Source organism: Neopsephotus bourkii, unplaced genomic scaffold (assembly GCF_033783945.1).
Source record: "Neopsephotus bourkii isolate Nb327-2 ecotype Australia unplaced genomic scaffold, CSIRO-AGI_Nbou_v1 NB_1057, whole genome shotgun sequence".
Lineage (NCBI taxonomy): Eukaryota > Metazoa > Chordata > Aves > Psittaciformes > Psittacidae > Neopsephotus > Neopsephotus bourkii.
In genome coordinates this window covers 383,156-398,440 of record NW_026901546.1, presented here as the reverse complement: position 1 = coordinate 398,440, position 15,285 = coordinate 383,156, and the positions used below count along the sequence as shown (strand labels likewise).

Below are 15,285 nucleotides of genomic sequence, written 5' to 3'. Positions count from 1 at the left end.
CCATTCAGTGCAGTCACTGGGAGAAAGACAACCACAGATTTCAGAAAGGCTGGGATAACAGCTTCATAAATGAGTGAATTCTGAAACAGTTAGGAGACAGGTCAACCAAAGTAGCAATGCTACTGTCCTAGGCGGAAAGCAATATATCTCTGTCCTTCAAGCACTTCTGAAGACAAGGACAGGGGATTACTGTAAAAAGCCTCATGTTCACAGGTTCTTATGGGCAGCCTGAATTACAGTTTTTGCTGGAGGTGACATCAATCTGAAGGTTTCTGAAGGGCACTGATGACAACTGCCTGGCACAGGTGACTGATAAGCTAATGAGGGAAAAGGGTCTGCTGAACTTTAGTCTTACAAAGAAGGAAGAATTGGTCAGAGATGTGAAGTCAGGATCTGCCTTGGCCATAGAAGCATGAGCTTCTGGGAGCTCAGGATCCCAAGAGGAGGCAGCAAAGCAAAGAGCAGGATTGCAACCCCAGACTTCCAGGGAACAGACTTTGCCTGTTCAGGAGAAGCATCCAGGAAAACTAGTTGATTTTTAAGGAACACCTCTCCCACATCAAAAGTGGTGCATCCCAATAAGCAGAAAATCAAGAAAAGGTGGCTAGAAATCCGCATGCATGAACACAGAGCTCCTGACTAAACTCACAGAACAAAGCATAAGAAAAGGAAGCAGCAGGCAAAGTTACCCAGGAGGAATACAGAGACACTGTCTAAGCATGCAGAGATGGATTCAGTGGTACGGAGCTGAGTCTGGCAACAGCAACAATAAAGTTTCTACAGAAACGTCATCAGCAAAATAAAGAACAAGGAAAACACAGGTGTGATGGGGCAGATGGTATGATGACAAAGGACACATGTAAAACTGAGGTACTTGGTGCTTTCTTTGCCTCAGTGTTTATTGAGATGACTAGCATTCAGGGATCATAGGCCCCTGAGCCCAGTGAGAAAATCTGGAACAAGGCAAACGCACCACCAGTGAGGCAAGACCAGGTTAGGGAGCATTTCAACAAACTGGGGTGACATAAATGATGAGACAGAGTTGCAAGTGCTGAGGGAGCTGGATGATGCTACTGCAATACCACTTTCAATTATCTTGCCCTTACTGTGGCTACAAGGGGAGATTCCCAAGTATCAGAGATATTAAGTGTCACTCCTGTCTTCAAGAAGGGAGATACAGGGAACTACAGGCAGGTCAGCCTTACCTCAGTCCCTGGAAAGGTCATCAAGCAAATATTGGAAACTATTTCCAAAGGCACAAAAGACATGGTGATGAGAAGTCACCATGGACTTCAGGGAAGTCATGCTTAACCAACACCTGCTACAAAGAGATGACTCACTGCTGGGCTCAAAGGGTTGCGATCCCAACAAAAGCCAACTGGAAGGCAGTTATTAGTGGAGTATAGCAGCAGATAGTAAGAGGGCCACAACTTTTTAACACCTTCATTAATGACATAACGATGGGCCAGGCTACATCCTCAAAAACTGTGCTGAGGGTACAGAACTGGGTAAAATACTTGATACATCAGATGGACCTCAACAGGCTGGACAAATCGGCTGACAGTACCTAATGAAACTCAACCTGAGAAAATGCAAAGTCCTGCACTTAGCAGAAATACCTCCATGTAGCAGCAGCATGTGCTGGGGGCTTTCCTTCTGAAATGCAGAAGGAGAAGAAACCCCCCAAAAAAAGAAAAAAAGAAAAAAACCACAAAAATAATCCACACCACACACCAGATACTGACTGAAAGGTGACCATGAGCCAAGAATATGCCTCATAGCAAAGGAGGCCAACAGCCTAGAAAGAAAAATGCTCAGGGAATGTTTATATGGATAAATTCCTGATGGAAGGGTCTACGGAAGGTGGTGACAGACTCTTTTCAGTGGATCCAGCAACAGAACTAATTGAAATATTGGAAGTCTCACTTATATGTGAGAAAGCAATCACCTAAATGTGAGAAAGCAATTTTATTTTGCAGGTGGCTGGATGGAGGAATAGGCTGCCCAGAGAGATACTCAAAAGCTTCACAGCACCCTGAGCAGCCTGCTCTAGCTAGCCCTACTCTGAGCCAAAGGCTTAAAACTAGAGGATATATAGAGATGCCTCCCAGCTTCAACTTCTCTGTGATTATCAGTTCTGTGTTCCTGTAGATTGGAACCGAGATCAACCCATCCACACTGACAATCCTTCACAAGTTCACCAACTCCAGTTCCTGACTTTCTGTAGCCCTCAGTCTCTCCTAAGACTGAGAATTTACCTCCAGCTTGCTTTAAAAGTAATACATGGTGTTGGTACAACGGTTCTCATGTAGTCACACAAGCGGTTTGTAGAAGCCCAGGCAGATCTACTTTAAGCTTTCATATTATACTGCAAAATGGTTTCATCTGTGGGTGGGTGAAGTTAAGAGCAATAATTATAAACTAGGAACCAAGAAAGCTGGAAGTAGCTCTCCAGACTCTTGGTATATTTTTTGTTGGAGAGCTGCCAGGCTCCCTTCCAGAATATAAGTGCTAGGTATCAGCACTCCAGCAAACACAACCAGTACAAATACTTGATCAAGTGCTAATTCAGGCCTAGGGGCTCACCAGGGTTGTAGCTCAGAAGCAGATGAGCAAGCACACAAGCAATGGTATTCAGCTGGTAATCAGAAGTTTGCAGTAGGTGTTTTAACATTCATCTCCATGAATTAGCAAATTCAAGCTATGTATTTATTGCAAGCCTGGTATTTAATAAGCTCTGCTTGATATACTATGTGCAAAACAGCCTTGGAGCTCACTTCAGCTGTCTAGTGCTAACAGAGCTAAATAGAAGGCATGTACATCTTCAAAGAAAAGCTGAACAGGTTATTGGTAGCTGGCCACAAGGACACTATCAGGTCATCAGAGATGTCTGAAAAAAGGCAGTCTGATCCCTAGGACAGGTGGGATATAAAAGCTTTTGGAGTGCCAGGCAAGAAACCAGCACTGGGAGTCAGAACCCTATCAGTTTGCCTTGCTGTCTCAAGGTAAACCATATCAAGAACAGCCAACATCATCCTGTTAAGAAGATACTCTCACAAGTCTAGAGGGTCTACAAGGACCACAGCTGACAGAGGACAGCCTGAGTAAGCCATACAGAATACTTGCTTCCTAATTCTGTACAGCCTGGCACTTCCAACAGTATTAGAAGTGTGCTATTAAATCTGCACAGCCTCAGTGAGGCTGCATCCTGAGCCTTACCATACTTACACAACCATTTAGGTACAGTCACACAGCAGAATACCATCTATTTCTCTGTTCTGAACCCAGAAAAGCATTAATAACACCTTTTTGCCTCAGTGTCAACGTGTTTGTCCTAGTGCACACAGCAGATTCACTATCAAAAGTGACAAATGAACTGGAGTCAAGCAGTCACATGCAAGCAGAAGTTTATGGTTTTGCTTTTTTTTTAAAAAAAAAAAGGGAAAAAAAGGAAAGACGATCTCACTGACACTTCCCCATTTGTCTTACCCTCCTCTGTAGAGGATCTGTGCTGAGAAGCAGATCTCAATTAGCTTGTATGCCTTTCCAAAGCTCTGTAAGAGAGCAAGAACTCTTTTTAAATAGCTAACTCTGCAATGGACCTGGGCATGTATCCTGGGGGATTGCTTCCTCCTGCATGTTTCCCTCTCAACAAATAGGTATATATATTTACCAGGAAAAAAAAAAACGGGGGGGGGGAGGGGGCATGGGGGCTATTGCTTAGATTCAGCTTTAGTTGCCTCCTTATTTGGAGGCTAGCAGGGCAAAACCTCTAAATAAGCTCATAAAAGCTGATGGTGGTCAAGTATAAGGGCAAACGATGTTTAATGCAATTAGACTTGAGGGGAACAGAAAGATTATTATAGAAAGATCTGGCCAGTACAGAAATGCTTCAGAGACATTAATCTACAACTCAAGTGTTTCATGTTTGCTGCAGAATCGCTGTGAAAGCCAAGTACTTAGCCAAAATGTCCATTTCATTTAATACATTAGATGCTGCTCAGGAGTCAAGGTTTCCTGGCTCTTAAAAGTGTTCTCTCCAAGTCAGGATGAGGACAATATTTCAAACAACGAAAGCTCTGCATCCCTTTCCATAAGATTCAGAAAACTTGAAACTAGCCTACTTAGAACCAGGAAAGCCACAGAAAACAGCACAGGTTTTCCTTCTCTTTCTTATGACCTACTGCTCTAGTAGTATTAGCCACTGCTCTTAAACAGCAACCAAAGGTTCACGAGACTTCAAAGGTAGTCAGGGTCTAAGATACTAGATTATTCCCACATTTGTATCAAAACCCAACAGGAGACACGTAGGCAGTGCTCCTGATTCAGGATAAATTAAGTGTTCTTACTGAGTAGCTCCAAAAAAATCAAAGAAAACAGGCCTTAAAGAAAGCAAATCAGTGATGCCAAAGGTTCAACAACTGCAGGCTGCACATCTATGGCAGTGGAAATTGAAGCACTGCTTTATGGGCAGTTCCCTTACTTTTGCACTTTCTCCACTCAGAGCACTGCTACATTTATCTTGCAGCAGTGTTTAGGAAATATTTGCTTAGAGCAGGTAAGAAACACCCAGAAAAAGAAAGTTACCCACTTCATGGCAATGGGTCAAGACATTGCCACAATTCCTCTGCCAGAGAAATGTCTTAGTACAGGCCAGGTTATGGGCAGTGGTCCTTACAGAAATGTAATGACTCAGAAGCACTCTGAAGCTTTGGAGACTTTGTCCCAAACTTCCATGGTGCTAATCTCCATCAGACTCTCCACAAAGACTCTTGGAAAGGCCAACAGAGCAGATGCGCAGAGTTCCTATTCAAGAATCAATAAAGAACAGCTGTAGAGCTTTAAGCCCAAGTCAGACTTGAATACTGGCCTCCTGTTACCCAACTATTGGAGCTATCCGAACATTGTCAGTGGATTAGTGAGGCAGCCTTTCAAAAGATTAATGACCTTCCACCACAGCTTTAAACCAGGAGACATACTAACTGCTTAAAAGACAGTTTTACCTATTGTTGTGCTTTAACCCCAGCCAGACAGCTCGTTCACTCACTCCCCCCCTTTCTGCCCTCCCCCTACTCCTTGGGGGACAGAGAGGAGAATCGAAAAGAATGCAACTCCCACAGGTTGAGATAAAAACAGCTTAGTAACTAAGGCATAACACAAACCACTACTGCTACCACCAGTGATAATAATGATAAAGGAAATAACAAGGGAAGAGAATACAACATCTCACTACCCACCGACCGATAACTCGCCCCCTCTCCCCCCCCAGCCCGACCAAGCACGGACCGATACCTCCTCCAACCCCGCAGTCTCCTAGCCCTTCCGGGAAACTCCCAGTTCCCCCCTGGGCATGACGTGCTGTGGTATGGAATACCTCTTTGGTCAGTTTGGGTCAGGTGTCCTGTCTCTGCTTCCTCCCGGCTTCCCTCCTCCCTGGCAGAGCATGAGGCTCACCAAGTCCTTGACCAGACCAAAACATCATTTTTATCAGTTCTGTTCCCAGGCCAGAAGTCAAAACACAACACTGCACCAGCTACCAAGAAGGAGAAAAATGACTGCTACTGCTGAACCCAGGACACCTGTTTACCTCCACTGACCCTATTCACTTTCTAGACTATGCAATAAACAGTGCAAGTGGTTAAAGTTTACTATTGCCATAAAGTTAGGAACACCAGTTCTTCCTAAACCGGGAAAGAAGTCAGATCACTTTTTTTTCTTGACAGTGCATCAGGTATTAGGCAGAAGGGACATCCCTCCCACAGTAGAGCTGTTGGACTCCTTCCATCAGAAGGATCAGACATTTAGCTTTTTCTGCAAATTCACCTGGACGGAAAAAAAAATTAATAAATAAGAAAAAAAAGAATGCTTCTCTCTTCCTACTGGAAATCCTTTTATTCTGCAAGGCTCATTACCCTAGTGCCATTTCCAGGTCAACCACAAAACTGCTCTCAAGTCTAAAAATTGCTTACATCAGCCCCTTTTTGCTCTCCCCTTTAAAATATTTCTCTGATGCAAACTGCTAGAACAGGACAGTCCTAGAATGGGTTACACACCTGTGCTGCTCGTAGAAAAACTGGGCAAAAACTTTTCCACTGGTAAGAAGTTAGCTGACCACAACCTGAGGCTAGAGAGTTATTTGTGCGTCAAGATTACTAGGGGTGTTGATACACTTCTCAGGCACCTCAAAGCAGTAAAGCAGAGAAGAGCTTGCTTGAGCTCCAGAAGCAAAAAAGCTCATGAGTACAGCTAAGGAAAGAAGTTATAGGGTGTGAGCTATTCTTTGGAACAGCACTTTTTACTAGCTACACAGCAATGTGGATGGACAGTGCTACAATACCACCACCACACAAGGGCCCACAAAAAGCAACTCCTATTGCTGCAGGTTGGTCAGACAGCAACTTCATTACATGAGTAAATCCAACCTATCACAGACAAAAGACTCCACAATTCCTACCCCCATCTTAATCACATACCTCCCTGTCTCACAGGGCCATCAACGTTTTGACAAGTTTCTTAAATGAAGACATACATTCACGAAGGGAAGGTAAGCCTGGCTTCTTACTTGTACAACAGTGGGCAAATGTTTGAGAAGGGGGTCCTCGACCTGGGCAGGAACAAGTGCTGAATCTGTGCAGCACAGTTTACACATGGAAGAGGCCTGACGACCCTGACTCATTTCCCTAGAACATGGGAGACACATGCCAGATACTGCTGGGCAGCCGCAGCGTTTTTGGAAGCTAGCAGATCTGTCCTCCCCATCAGGAGCTCCACACTGCCCAGGACAACCACCACAGGAAGCACCTCTTGATACTAGCAGCTCTGTAGCACCTCGCTCACACACGAGCTGCCCCAGAACAGCTTACTATAAAGCTTCAAGTTGATCTCGTCCCTTGAAGCCCTTGCTCCCAGGAAATCCGACCTTAAGACAGTTCAGGAACTCTGCACAGAGAGATAGCAAGTCCTTGCAAGTGTAGTTAACATATCAACAGTGCCGTGCTGCTACTGCTGCTTTCACATTCCGGAATTATCACATCCAAGGCCCACACACAGGCAAAGCTCTTTACGAAGCCTGCTAGTGTCCTGCAGACGCATGCCAGACCTAGGGAAGGGAAAGCCGTCACAGATGTTCCTGCAACAGCATCATTTCCATCTTACACTGCTGTGAAGAAGCAAGCAGGAGCTCAGCTACAGAGGGGACAATCACAGGCAAGATAACGGCAAGCTCGGCAGTAAGGAAACAACGGGAGCCCCAAGGCTCCCATTAGGGCTACAGGAAGGAGACTGTGAGGGAGTTGCAGCAATTGCTGAAGCGTTCAGACCCATCTATAGAGAGTATGAACCACGGGAAGATACAATCAGTAAAACCCTGCCTCACGCAGCCATTCTGGTGACAGTGGGAGCACCAGTATTACAGCTGGTCCCTCGCAGACACGGTGCCTGCAGTCCCCACGCCGGGTGTCTTCGCCCCTCCCGATTAGCCCCAGGCTCTTGCAGTGGATGTCAGCAGCCCCCAGAGCTTCACCTCCCTGCGGGGAGCCGGGGATGTATCCGAGGCACGGGACGTGGCAGGGACACAAACACACACACGACCCTCCTCCCTATGCTCCCTGCAAGGGCAGACACCCCTCCCAGAGGCGCACACCCCCGCCCCTTGGGCCGTACCTTGTCGGCGATGCTGCGGGGCAGGAGCAGGTCGGGGCTAGGGGTAAGCGCCGGCCCCATCTCCTCGCTGCTAGACGTGGCCAGGGGATGCGGCATCTCCCGCAGAGACTTGGGCCCGGAGGACGGGAGAGGCTTGGGGGCGCCAGCCGCGCCGCCCGACATCGCGCTGGGACCGGACAGCGACCGCGGGGAAAAGGAAGCAGAGGCCGAGGCGCCTCGGCGAGGAGCTTCGGAGCCGCGGCCGGACCCTGCTCGCCACCACCGCACTACGAGGCGGAGGCTGAGGTAGAGGAGGCGGAGCGAAAACAGCGCCCACCCGCACCGCCGCTCCCGCCCCTTTAAACAGGCACCGTCCGCACTACCTGCCCCCTTGCCCCTCTCCGGCCGCCAGTCGCGCCCGCTCCAGCCCCGGCCCCGGTCACAGCCACAGCTGCAGCCCGTGCCCTGAACAGCGAGCGGAAGGCGCGGGACTGCCCCCGCGCGGCGGCACCAGGCGGGGCTGCGCCGGGAGCAGGCCTCCGGCAGGCCGGGCCGGGCCGGGACCGGCAGCGGGAGTGGGGCGGGACCAGCAGCGGGAGTGGGGCGGAGCCGGCAGCGGGGCGGCTCGTGCCAGCCGCCGCTCGGGCCCGGGCGGGCCGCTCCCTGCCGCCGGGCGGGGGAGCCCCCGCACCCCGCCGTGACCGCAGCCCTGCTGTCGGGTGGCCTCGCCCGTGATTCCCGCTGCTGCGCTCACCCCGGCGTGGAGCACCGGTCAAAAGGCAGAAGAGCAAACCAGCTCCTCGGCTGCTCCAGGGGCGGGTCTCCGGCTTCAAACTACTCCCGTGTTTGGAGGGAAACTCGGCGGAAGGGTCTCCGCGCCGGCCGGGGTGTAGGCAAGAGGGTGGCTATCATGTTTGAGAAAGCGAATTTTGAACAAGATGCATCGAAAAGATTGACCCTGACCCTGTGCAGAAACAAGTTTTGTTTTTTTCCAGACAATCTTAAATTCAGACTCTTGTGATCTGCTGAAAGATTATATCGAGTCCTGCAGAAATGATCCATGCAAAATTGCCTGACGTGTACCAGCCACAAAGATAAAGTGATTTATCCACAGTAACAGTGAAGAAAAAAAAAAAAAAAGAAAAGAAAAAGACGACTTCTGAATGATTAATAAACAGAAAAATAACAGTCTGGTTTAAGATACCCCCTGAGCTGACACAGCAGCTACATTTGCCTGGTAAATTCTTTGCAAACGATTGAGCACTGATCAGATGTAGCAGTCACATGCCACTGTAGAGGAGATGGGTCACTGTGAGCACTGTGAGGCTGTCACAATCCCTTCCAGCTCCATATAGGAACATAAAGATACGCGTCCGGGTACAAAAAGAGCTTGATGCTGTACGTATTTTTGCTCATGTTCCACTTGTCCTGGGCAGGTATGGCCCACTGGAATTGGAAGGGCAGCACAACTACCTACCTACCTACTGCCCAGCTAGAAAGTTTTCCATGTGTAGACCCAGGTGTTACATGGCAAGGCAGGCACAGGCCTTTCATGTGAAAACGAAATGCCATTTACCACAGGAAAATACTATGAGAAAATCACTACTTACTATAAATAAGATATTATGTTGAACTCCGGTGACAATCAAAAACCTTAGCCAAGTCCTAGGCCCCAGTGAGAGAGAGGCTGTGAAATACGCCTTGTTCACGGCACTTAAGAAACAACTATCTATTTATCCTTCAGGAAAAGTTAACAGTGAAAATGAGGTGGCATAAATACATACGCCCCAGCATTCTTTTAGACTATGCAAATCTGAAATGGAAACTATTGTGACAAAGCAGCTTTGCGTACCTGCTGCACTGCTCAGGAACCACCTCCTTTCAGCTTTGTGCAAGCATGTATCCCAAAGGCTTATGACTTAACCAAGAGTTCTTCCTATCTTTTCCCTGAAACATCCTCACACAGCTGCATTTCCAACTCAGACCTTTCTACAAAGGAAGCTTGTCAGGGATGTTTACACCAACACCATCAACACTTGGAAACCTGGGGACATTCTAGCTCTGTGCAGGTACAAATGACCTGCACATTAAACCTCTTGGGCTGGTGGGCGCCAAGCTGAGTGTAAGTTTGCTGCATCGTTGCAGCAAAGACAACCGACAGTACCCAAGCTGCCTGAAAGCCAGCAGTGGTGGCAGCAGATCAAGGGTATGGTTAATCACTCTGCCTGGCAGTCATTAGACCTTATCAGAAATACTGCATCCAGCTGTGCACCCCTTAATACAACAAAGACACTGACAAACTGGAGATGATTCAGAGGAGGGCACTGAAATAGCTGGTGTCTGAAACACTTGCCCTGCAAGCAGAACCTGCAGGGCCGAGGCTTTTCCAGCCTAGAGCAGACATGACTTCAAGGGCATTCGACTGCAACCCCTATCACCCTACAGGGATGTGGTGGAAGAGATTGAGCTGGGCTCTTCACAGCAGTTCACAGCAGCAGGACAAGTGACAAAGGGCATAAACTGAAACAGGAAATTCCTGATGGATGTTAGGAAGAACTCCCCCCTTGAGGACAGCTAAGCAGTGGAGGAGGTTGTGGAGCGAGGTTATGCAATCTCTACCCTCGGGAGATTTTCAGGACAATCTGATCTGATCTCATCTCTGACTCTCCTTTAAGCAAGAGACTGGACCAGACACCTCCCTAGGTCCCTTCCAGCCTCATTGATTCTGATAATGTTTGTTGCTATGGAAGTCGTATGTCTAGTTTCTGAAGTGATGTGAGGCAACTTGTCAATCTCCCTGTATATAAGAATGAAGTTCCAAGATGTAGTAAGTCACTGACTGGTCTGGCTCCCTGTGAATATATTATCTGTGTCCAGGCAATATATGTCTCCTTGTTTACTAATCATATTTATCTGTGTTATCTAGATGTTTTCTGCTTGGAGCTAAATCATGTGTTCCTTACTCTTTTCATAAGATACTGATATGCAGATAGACTCCACAACTCATTGAAGTTGTAAAGTAGGTATGCTTTTATTCAGCGCTGAGATGCATGGGGGATAGCTCCTCCAAAGGCATGCTTATCTCAGTGTTGTTTCCCTCTACATTTATTCTCTAAAGTTATATATATTCATCAGGTTGCATCATACGCCTATACATATTCATGTCCTATCCCCACGTCGTATTGTAATGAGATAGAAGATACTCTGCGCCTGCGCAGTGCCCCCCCGGTCATGGGCAAGGGTCTCAAGATGAAGTAAATGAGTCTTCCTCGAGCCTGAACTTTTCACCTCTAGCCATCACACATGCTCTTTAGGAGTCTGCTCAAAGTCCAACCCACAAAGCTGGTCTTCACTGGAACTAAGTAACTGTTCCTCCCCCTTATCAGTCTGTTTCTTCCCCTTATCAATAGCCTGTTGTCCTGGTACTGCATGGCAAGCTTGACAGGTATTTTCAAACAATGCTTTCTGTTAAACAGGCAAAATTCCTTTATCCCCTCTTGTATGACCCCCTTGCACAACCCTCTTGTACAACCCCCTTGCACAACCCCCTTGTACAACCCCCTTGTATGACCCCCTTGTACAATCCCCTTGTACGTTGGTCAACCCTCTGCATCAATACAATCTACTTAGGAACATTTTCAAATAACTAGCTAGATCAGTATAAACAAAATACAGGAATATCTGCACATCTGTAAAATCAAACAAACTGAAGCCTGGTTGGGAAAAGCTCAGAAGACATTAGCTGGACTTCTATGCAGGAAAATGCACAAACCTGGTGATTATTGTGGTGATACTCCTAAATTCTGTGATAATTATGTTTAAATTTAAGAATTCTAACACCATAGCATGATACAAAGTCAAGATAGGTAACTTTTGAGTAGGTCTCTTTCCTATATTGATCCCTAGGTCACTTTATATATAAACGTTCACTACAACTCATTTCTGGTAATAATACGCATTTTCTGAAACCAAATTGTCAGGATTGGGGTATCTGAATCTCTTAAGGACTAAAGATAGATGCCTATCTAACTCTCACTGCAGTGAGTACTAAGTCTGTAAATACCTGTATAGGCAGCAATCCAGGTTTAACAGTGATACATACCTTCAGCAGCAGATGCAGACTATGGTACTAAGAACAATAACAAAGTCAGGCTGGAGGGGGCTTTGAGCAACCTGATGTAGTGGAAGATGTCCCTGCCCATGGCAGTAGGATTGGAACTAGATGAGCTATAAGATCCCTTCCAACCCAAACCATTCTAGATTTGATTCTATGAAAAGAGTTTAAAAATCATAAATAATACCTCAACATACATAAAACTTACTTTAAATTTGTAACCTGAAATATCTGTACAACTGTATGGCCTTCTTTGCTGTCTTCTCTGCAAGTTCATATTACAGACTGAGGTGAGTTTCTAGCTTCCCCTTCAGCCATGAGAGAACACTACTTTTGTTTTTAACATGGAAAATGACAATTTTATGTACTTGATTCAGTAGCTGGAACTTCAGAATGACAGAACGTAAGACTGAGGGGGTTTTTAAGACTTGCATTTGAAAAATTCGTTAGGAGAAAATTCTTGCATCTTGATTAGAACTAGTCGCACACTATTAACAGAGGCTACAAACAATTCCAAATCTTTTGTGCATAAAGCAAAACAGAAAAAAGGTACGCTGTGTAGCTGACTTCTTGTAGGATGTTTTTTTCCACACACAAACAGAAAACTTCTGAATGCATCAGCATGTGGGTCATCTGGCTCCAGCAGCAGGCACAAGCATGTACAACTAAACACTGAGGAAGCAGCATCTCATTTTCTAACCGCAGCAGCACTGAAAAATATAAACGTTTTAATTCTGCTAACATCACTATTCATGCATATATTTAAGCTAATGGACAAGCTCCATCAGAGGCCTTCAAAGCTGTCAAGTCTGATAGGAAAGCAAAAAAGGGGATTATGTGAAGATAGGGCACTTGTGATAGAAAGTAGAAGTCTGTGCTAAATGTCTATAAAATGAGAAATCAGGCCAATCGTGAAGAACTGTAACTACGGGTACAGTATCTTGAGGCATTTGGACATAAAGAAGTAAACCACCTAAAATGTTTAAAGACTAGAAAACATTCTAATTTGGTTGGTTGGATAGTTGGGTTAGGTTGTTTTTTGTTGTTTCTTTTTTTTTTTTTTTTGGTGACAGGCACAATAAATACATAAATAAGAGGGAGTGTTTAGAATGGATACATATGAATAGCACTGCCAGTTGGAAACAATAGCAGTGTTCTGGAAAATCTGGTCTTGTACCAAGGAGACACCCCGCAAGCCCACTTTCCTCTTGGGGCAGGGGGAAAGAGTAAATTACTATTTTACCTCAGCTTTGCCAACTGCAAGCAGCTTATAGTGAACAGAACTGCCCATGACATTTCTGAAATATTACAGTTTATGATCATTCAGTATCACACCCAATTTAATTCCACTTTTGTTTATTTAATGAGATAGACAGCTCCATCTACATCAAGATGATGAGCACAGCCAGCCTGAAAACCAGCACTTTTTTGGCTCAAGAAGCAGCATGGCCAGATTAGTGAGGCAATGTTCAAGAAGAGCCTTTTTTAAAAAACTGAAGATTTTGTAATGACATTCCAATAGACATGCTATAAATGATGTATTTTGCAATTTTTTTATTCTATTATGGTGAACAAGGGAAAATGGAAGTATTCTGATACACAAGAGATTAGACTTAATTTCTTTCAGAGGCAACATCACTTCCTGTTTCTTCAACCCAAAGAGGAAATTAATTTACTGATACGAAATTCATCCCAAAGCCAAAGGATCGTTTGACTGCAGGCAGGACTGTGTATTCATAGAGATGCTCAAAAGTTACTAAAAATACCAATTTTCACCACACTTGTACAGAATTGTAGAATTAATGAGTCTCAACCAACCTTTCTGCAGCCGAGCTGCCTTACTGATGATTGTCCTTGCCCTGCTACTTCTTCATTTTCTAACCTTTCTCACTTGATCCTTAGCCAAAGATCACAATTATTCTTATCAGTTAGCTCTGTCAAATAACAGCCCATCAGCTAAACCTGTCTTTCTCAAACTGCAGCTTTCCAGAACACTTCCATCCTCAGACCCAGCATGACAATGCAAAGACATGCATCAAGTAGGATTATTAGCTTAGGCAGTGCACCACTTTTCACCCCCAGTGCTTCTCAGAAGGATTACAAGCATGATGTCTAGGTAAAATGCACTGAAAATCATGCAAGAGAGAATAATTAAAAGGGGGAGTTGTGAGTTGTGAGAAAGCACATATGGCAGTTCTTAAGTCACAATGAGAAATAACAAAAAAGGAAAAGAGAAAACAACAACAGAAAAAAAAACAAAACCCCAAAACAAAACACCCCCCCCCCAAAAAAAAAACCCTCAAACCCAAACCACAATGAAAAACCCCCCAAACCCCAAAACCACACCAAAACAAAACATCAGAAGGATGGGAGGTGCTCAACCAGCATCTTCAGGCAAATAGTTGAAAATAATGGTCACATGTGAGAAAAGCAGCAATGCTTCCCCTCCACAGTATTAATTAACACAGCTTTAAAGCAAACAGAAAACTCCCTGAGATTGTCAGATGTTTGCTGGTTGCTCAGGTGCTGGTCTGGGTTTTCATTAACACACAAACACACACAGACTGGTTTTACCAGGCACACGATCTAGCTAACCAAGTTCTAAATCTGGACATTACAAATCTCTAGACATATATTTGTTCAATTTTACACATTTAACACTTAGTGAGGCTTTGAAAAGTAAAAATGCATGGACAGAGAGCATATTTGGTTAGCAGAACATATCTCACAGAATTCGATTCAACTATAAATACTGGTTGGATTCTTATACATTCTGTACACTCTCAAAAATGTGACTTCTTTCTGCATCATCTAGTATAGCTGGCTGCTACAGACATTAAAAAATTATTACCTTCAAAGTTATGCATGTATTTGGCTGTCCAAGCTAACAGGCTAGCGTGACATTTAGCACTGTGTACACTATGTGTATATTCCTACCAATACAAATAATTCCATCGTAACTAAAATAACAGGTTTTAATAAGCTCTTTTTCCACTTTATGCCTTGGGAGTGAGGAGGTTATGGACATCTGAGACTTGATGGAAGAAGCAGCAGATGAAATCTTCTGTGGTTTAAAGAGTGTTTGACTAACAGACCCAAGATCTCCCTTGCCATAAAGAAGTGTCATTTGCTCAGAAATGTGTGTTGCATACACCACCAAAATCTCAGTAACAACAAGTTTAATATCCTGCAATGAAAGTGTATCCACCTAGAGACACCTTGAACAAACACTTATTAAAAAGAAAAAAAACAAAAAGAACACAACCCAACAACTTGGTTTTCTGTGCTTATCTTTAAATTTGGTTCTAAATTAAAAAGGCTTATATTTCATGAAAACCATTCAGTGCCTTGCAAAAACCCTGTGTATAAAATTGATATACGCAGCGTGACTGATTTTTTGGCTAGTTCAAGCTCAGTGTTGCCCCCCTCCCTGTTTGCAGCCTGTTATTTATTGGTTGCAGTTCTTAATAACCAATTTTACTCATGTATAAGAAGCTCAGCTGTTAAGGGCCCCAGTTTAAATCACTACT

General features: G+C 44.9%; 1 protein-coding gene across 1 annotated transcript in view; it reads right to left on the bottom strand.

Annotated features, from left to right (window-relative positions):
* SNX30 (sorting nexin family member 30) overlaps positions 1-7,965 on the bottom strand; it is a 45,076-nt gene extending 37,111 nt beyond the window's left edge. The window contains exon 1 of the mRNA XM_061361263.1: positions 7,663-7,965. Coding sequence (XP_061217247.1) covers positions 7,663-7,824 — 162 coding nt within the window. The 5' untranslated portion in view covers positions 7,825-7,965. The remainder of the gene's footprint in view (positions 1-7,662) is intronic.
* Between the last annotated feature and the right edge of the window lie 7,320 nt (positions 7,966-15,285).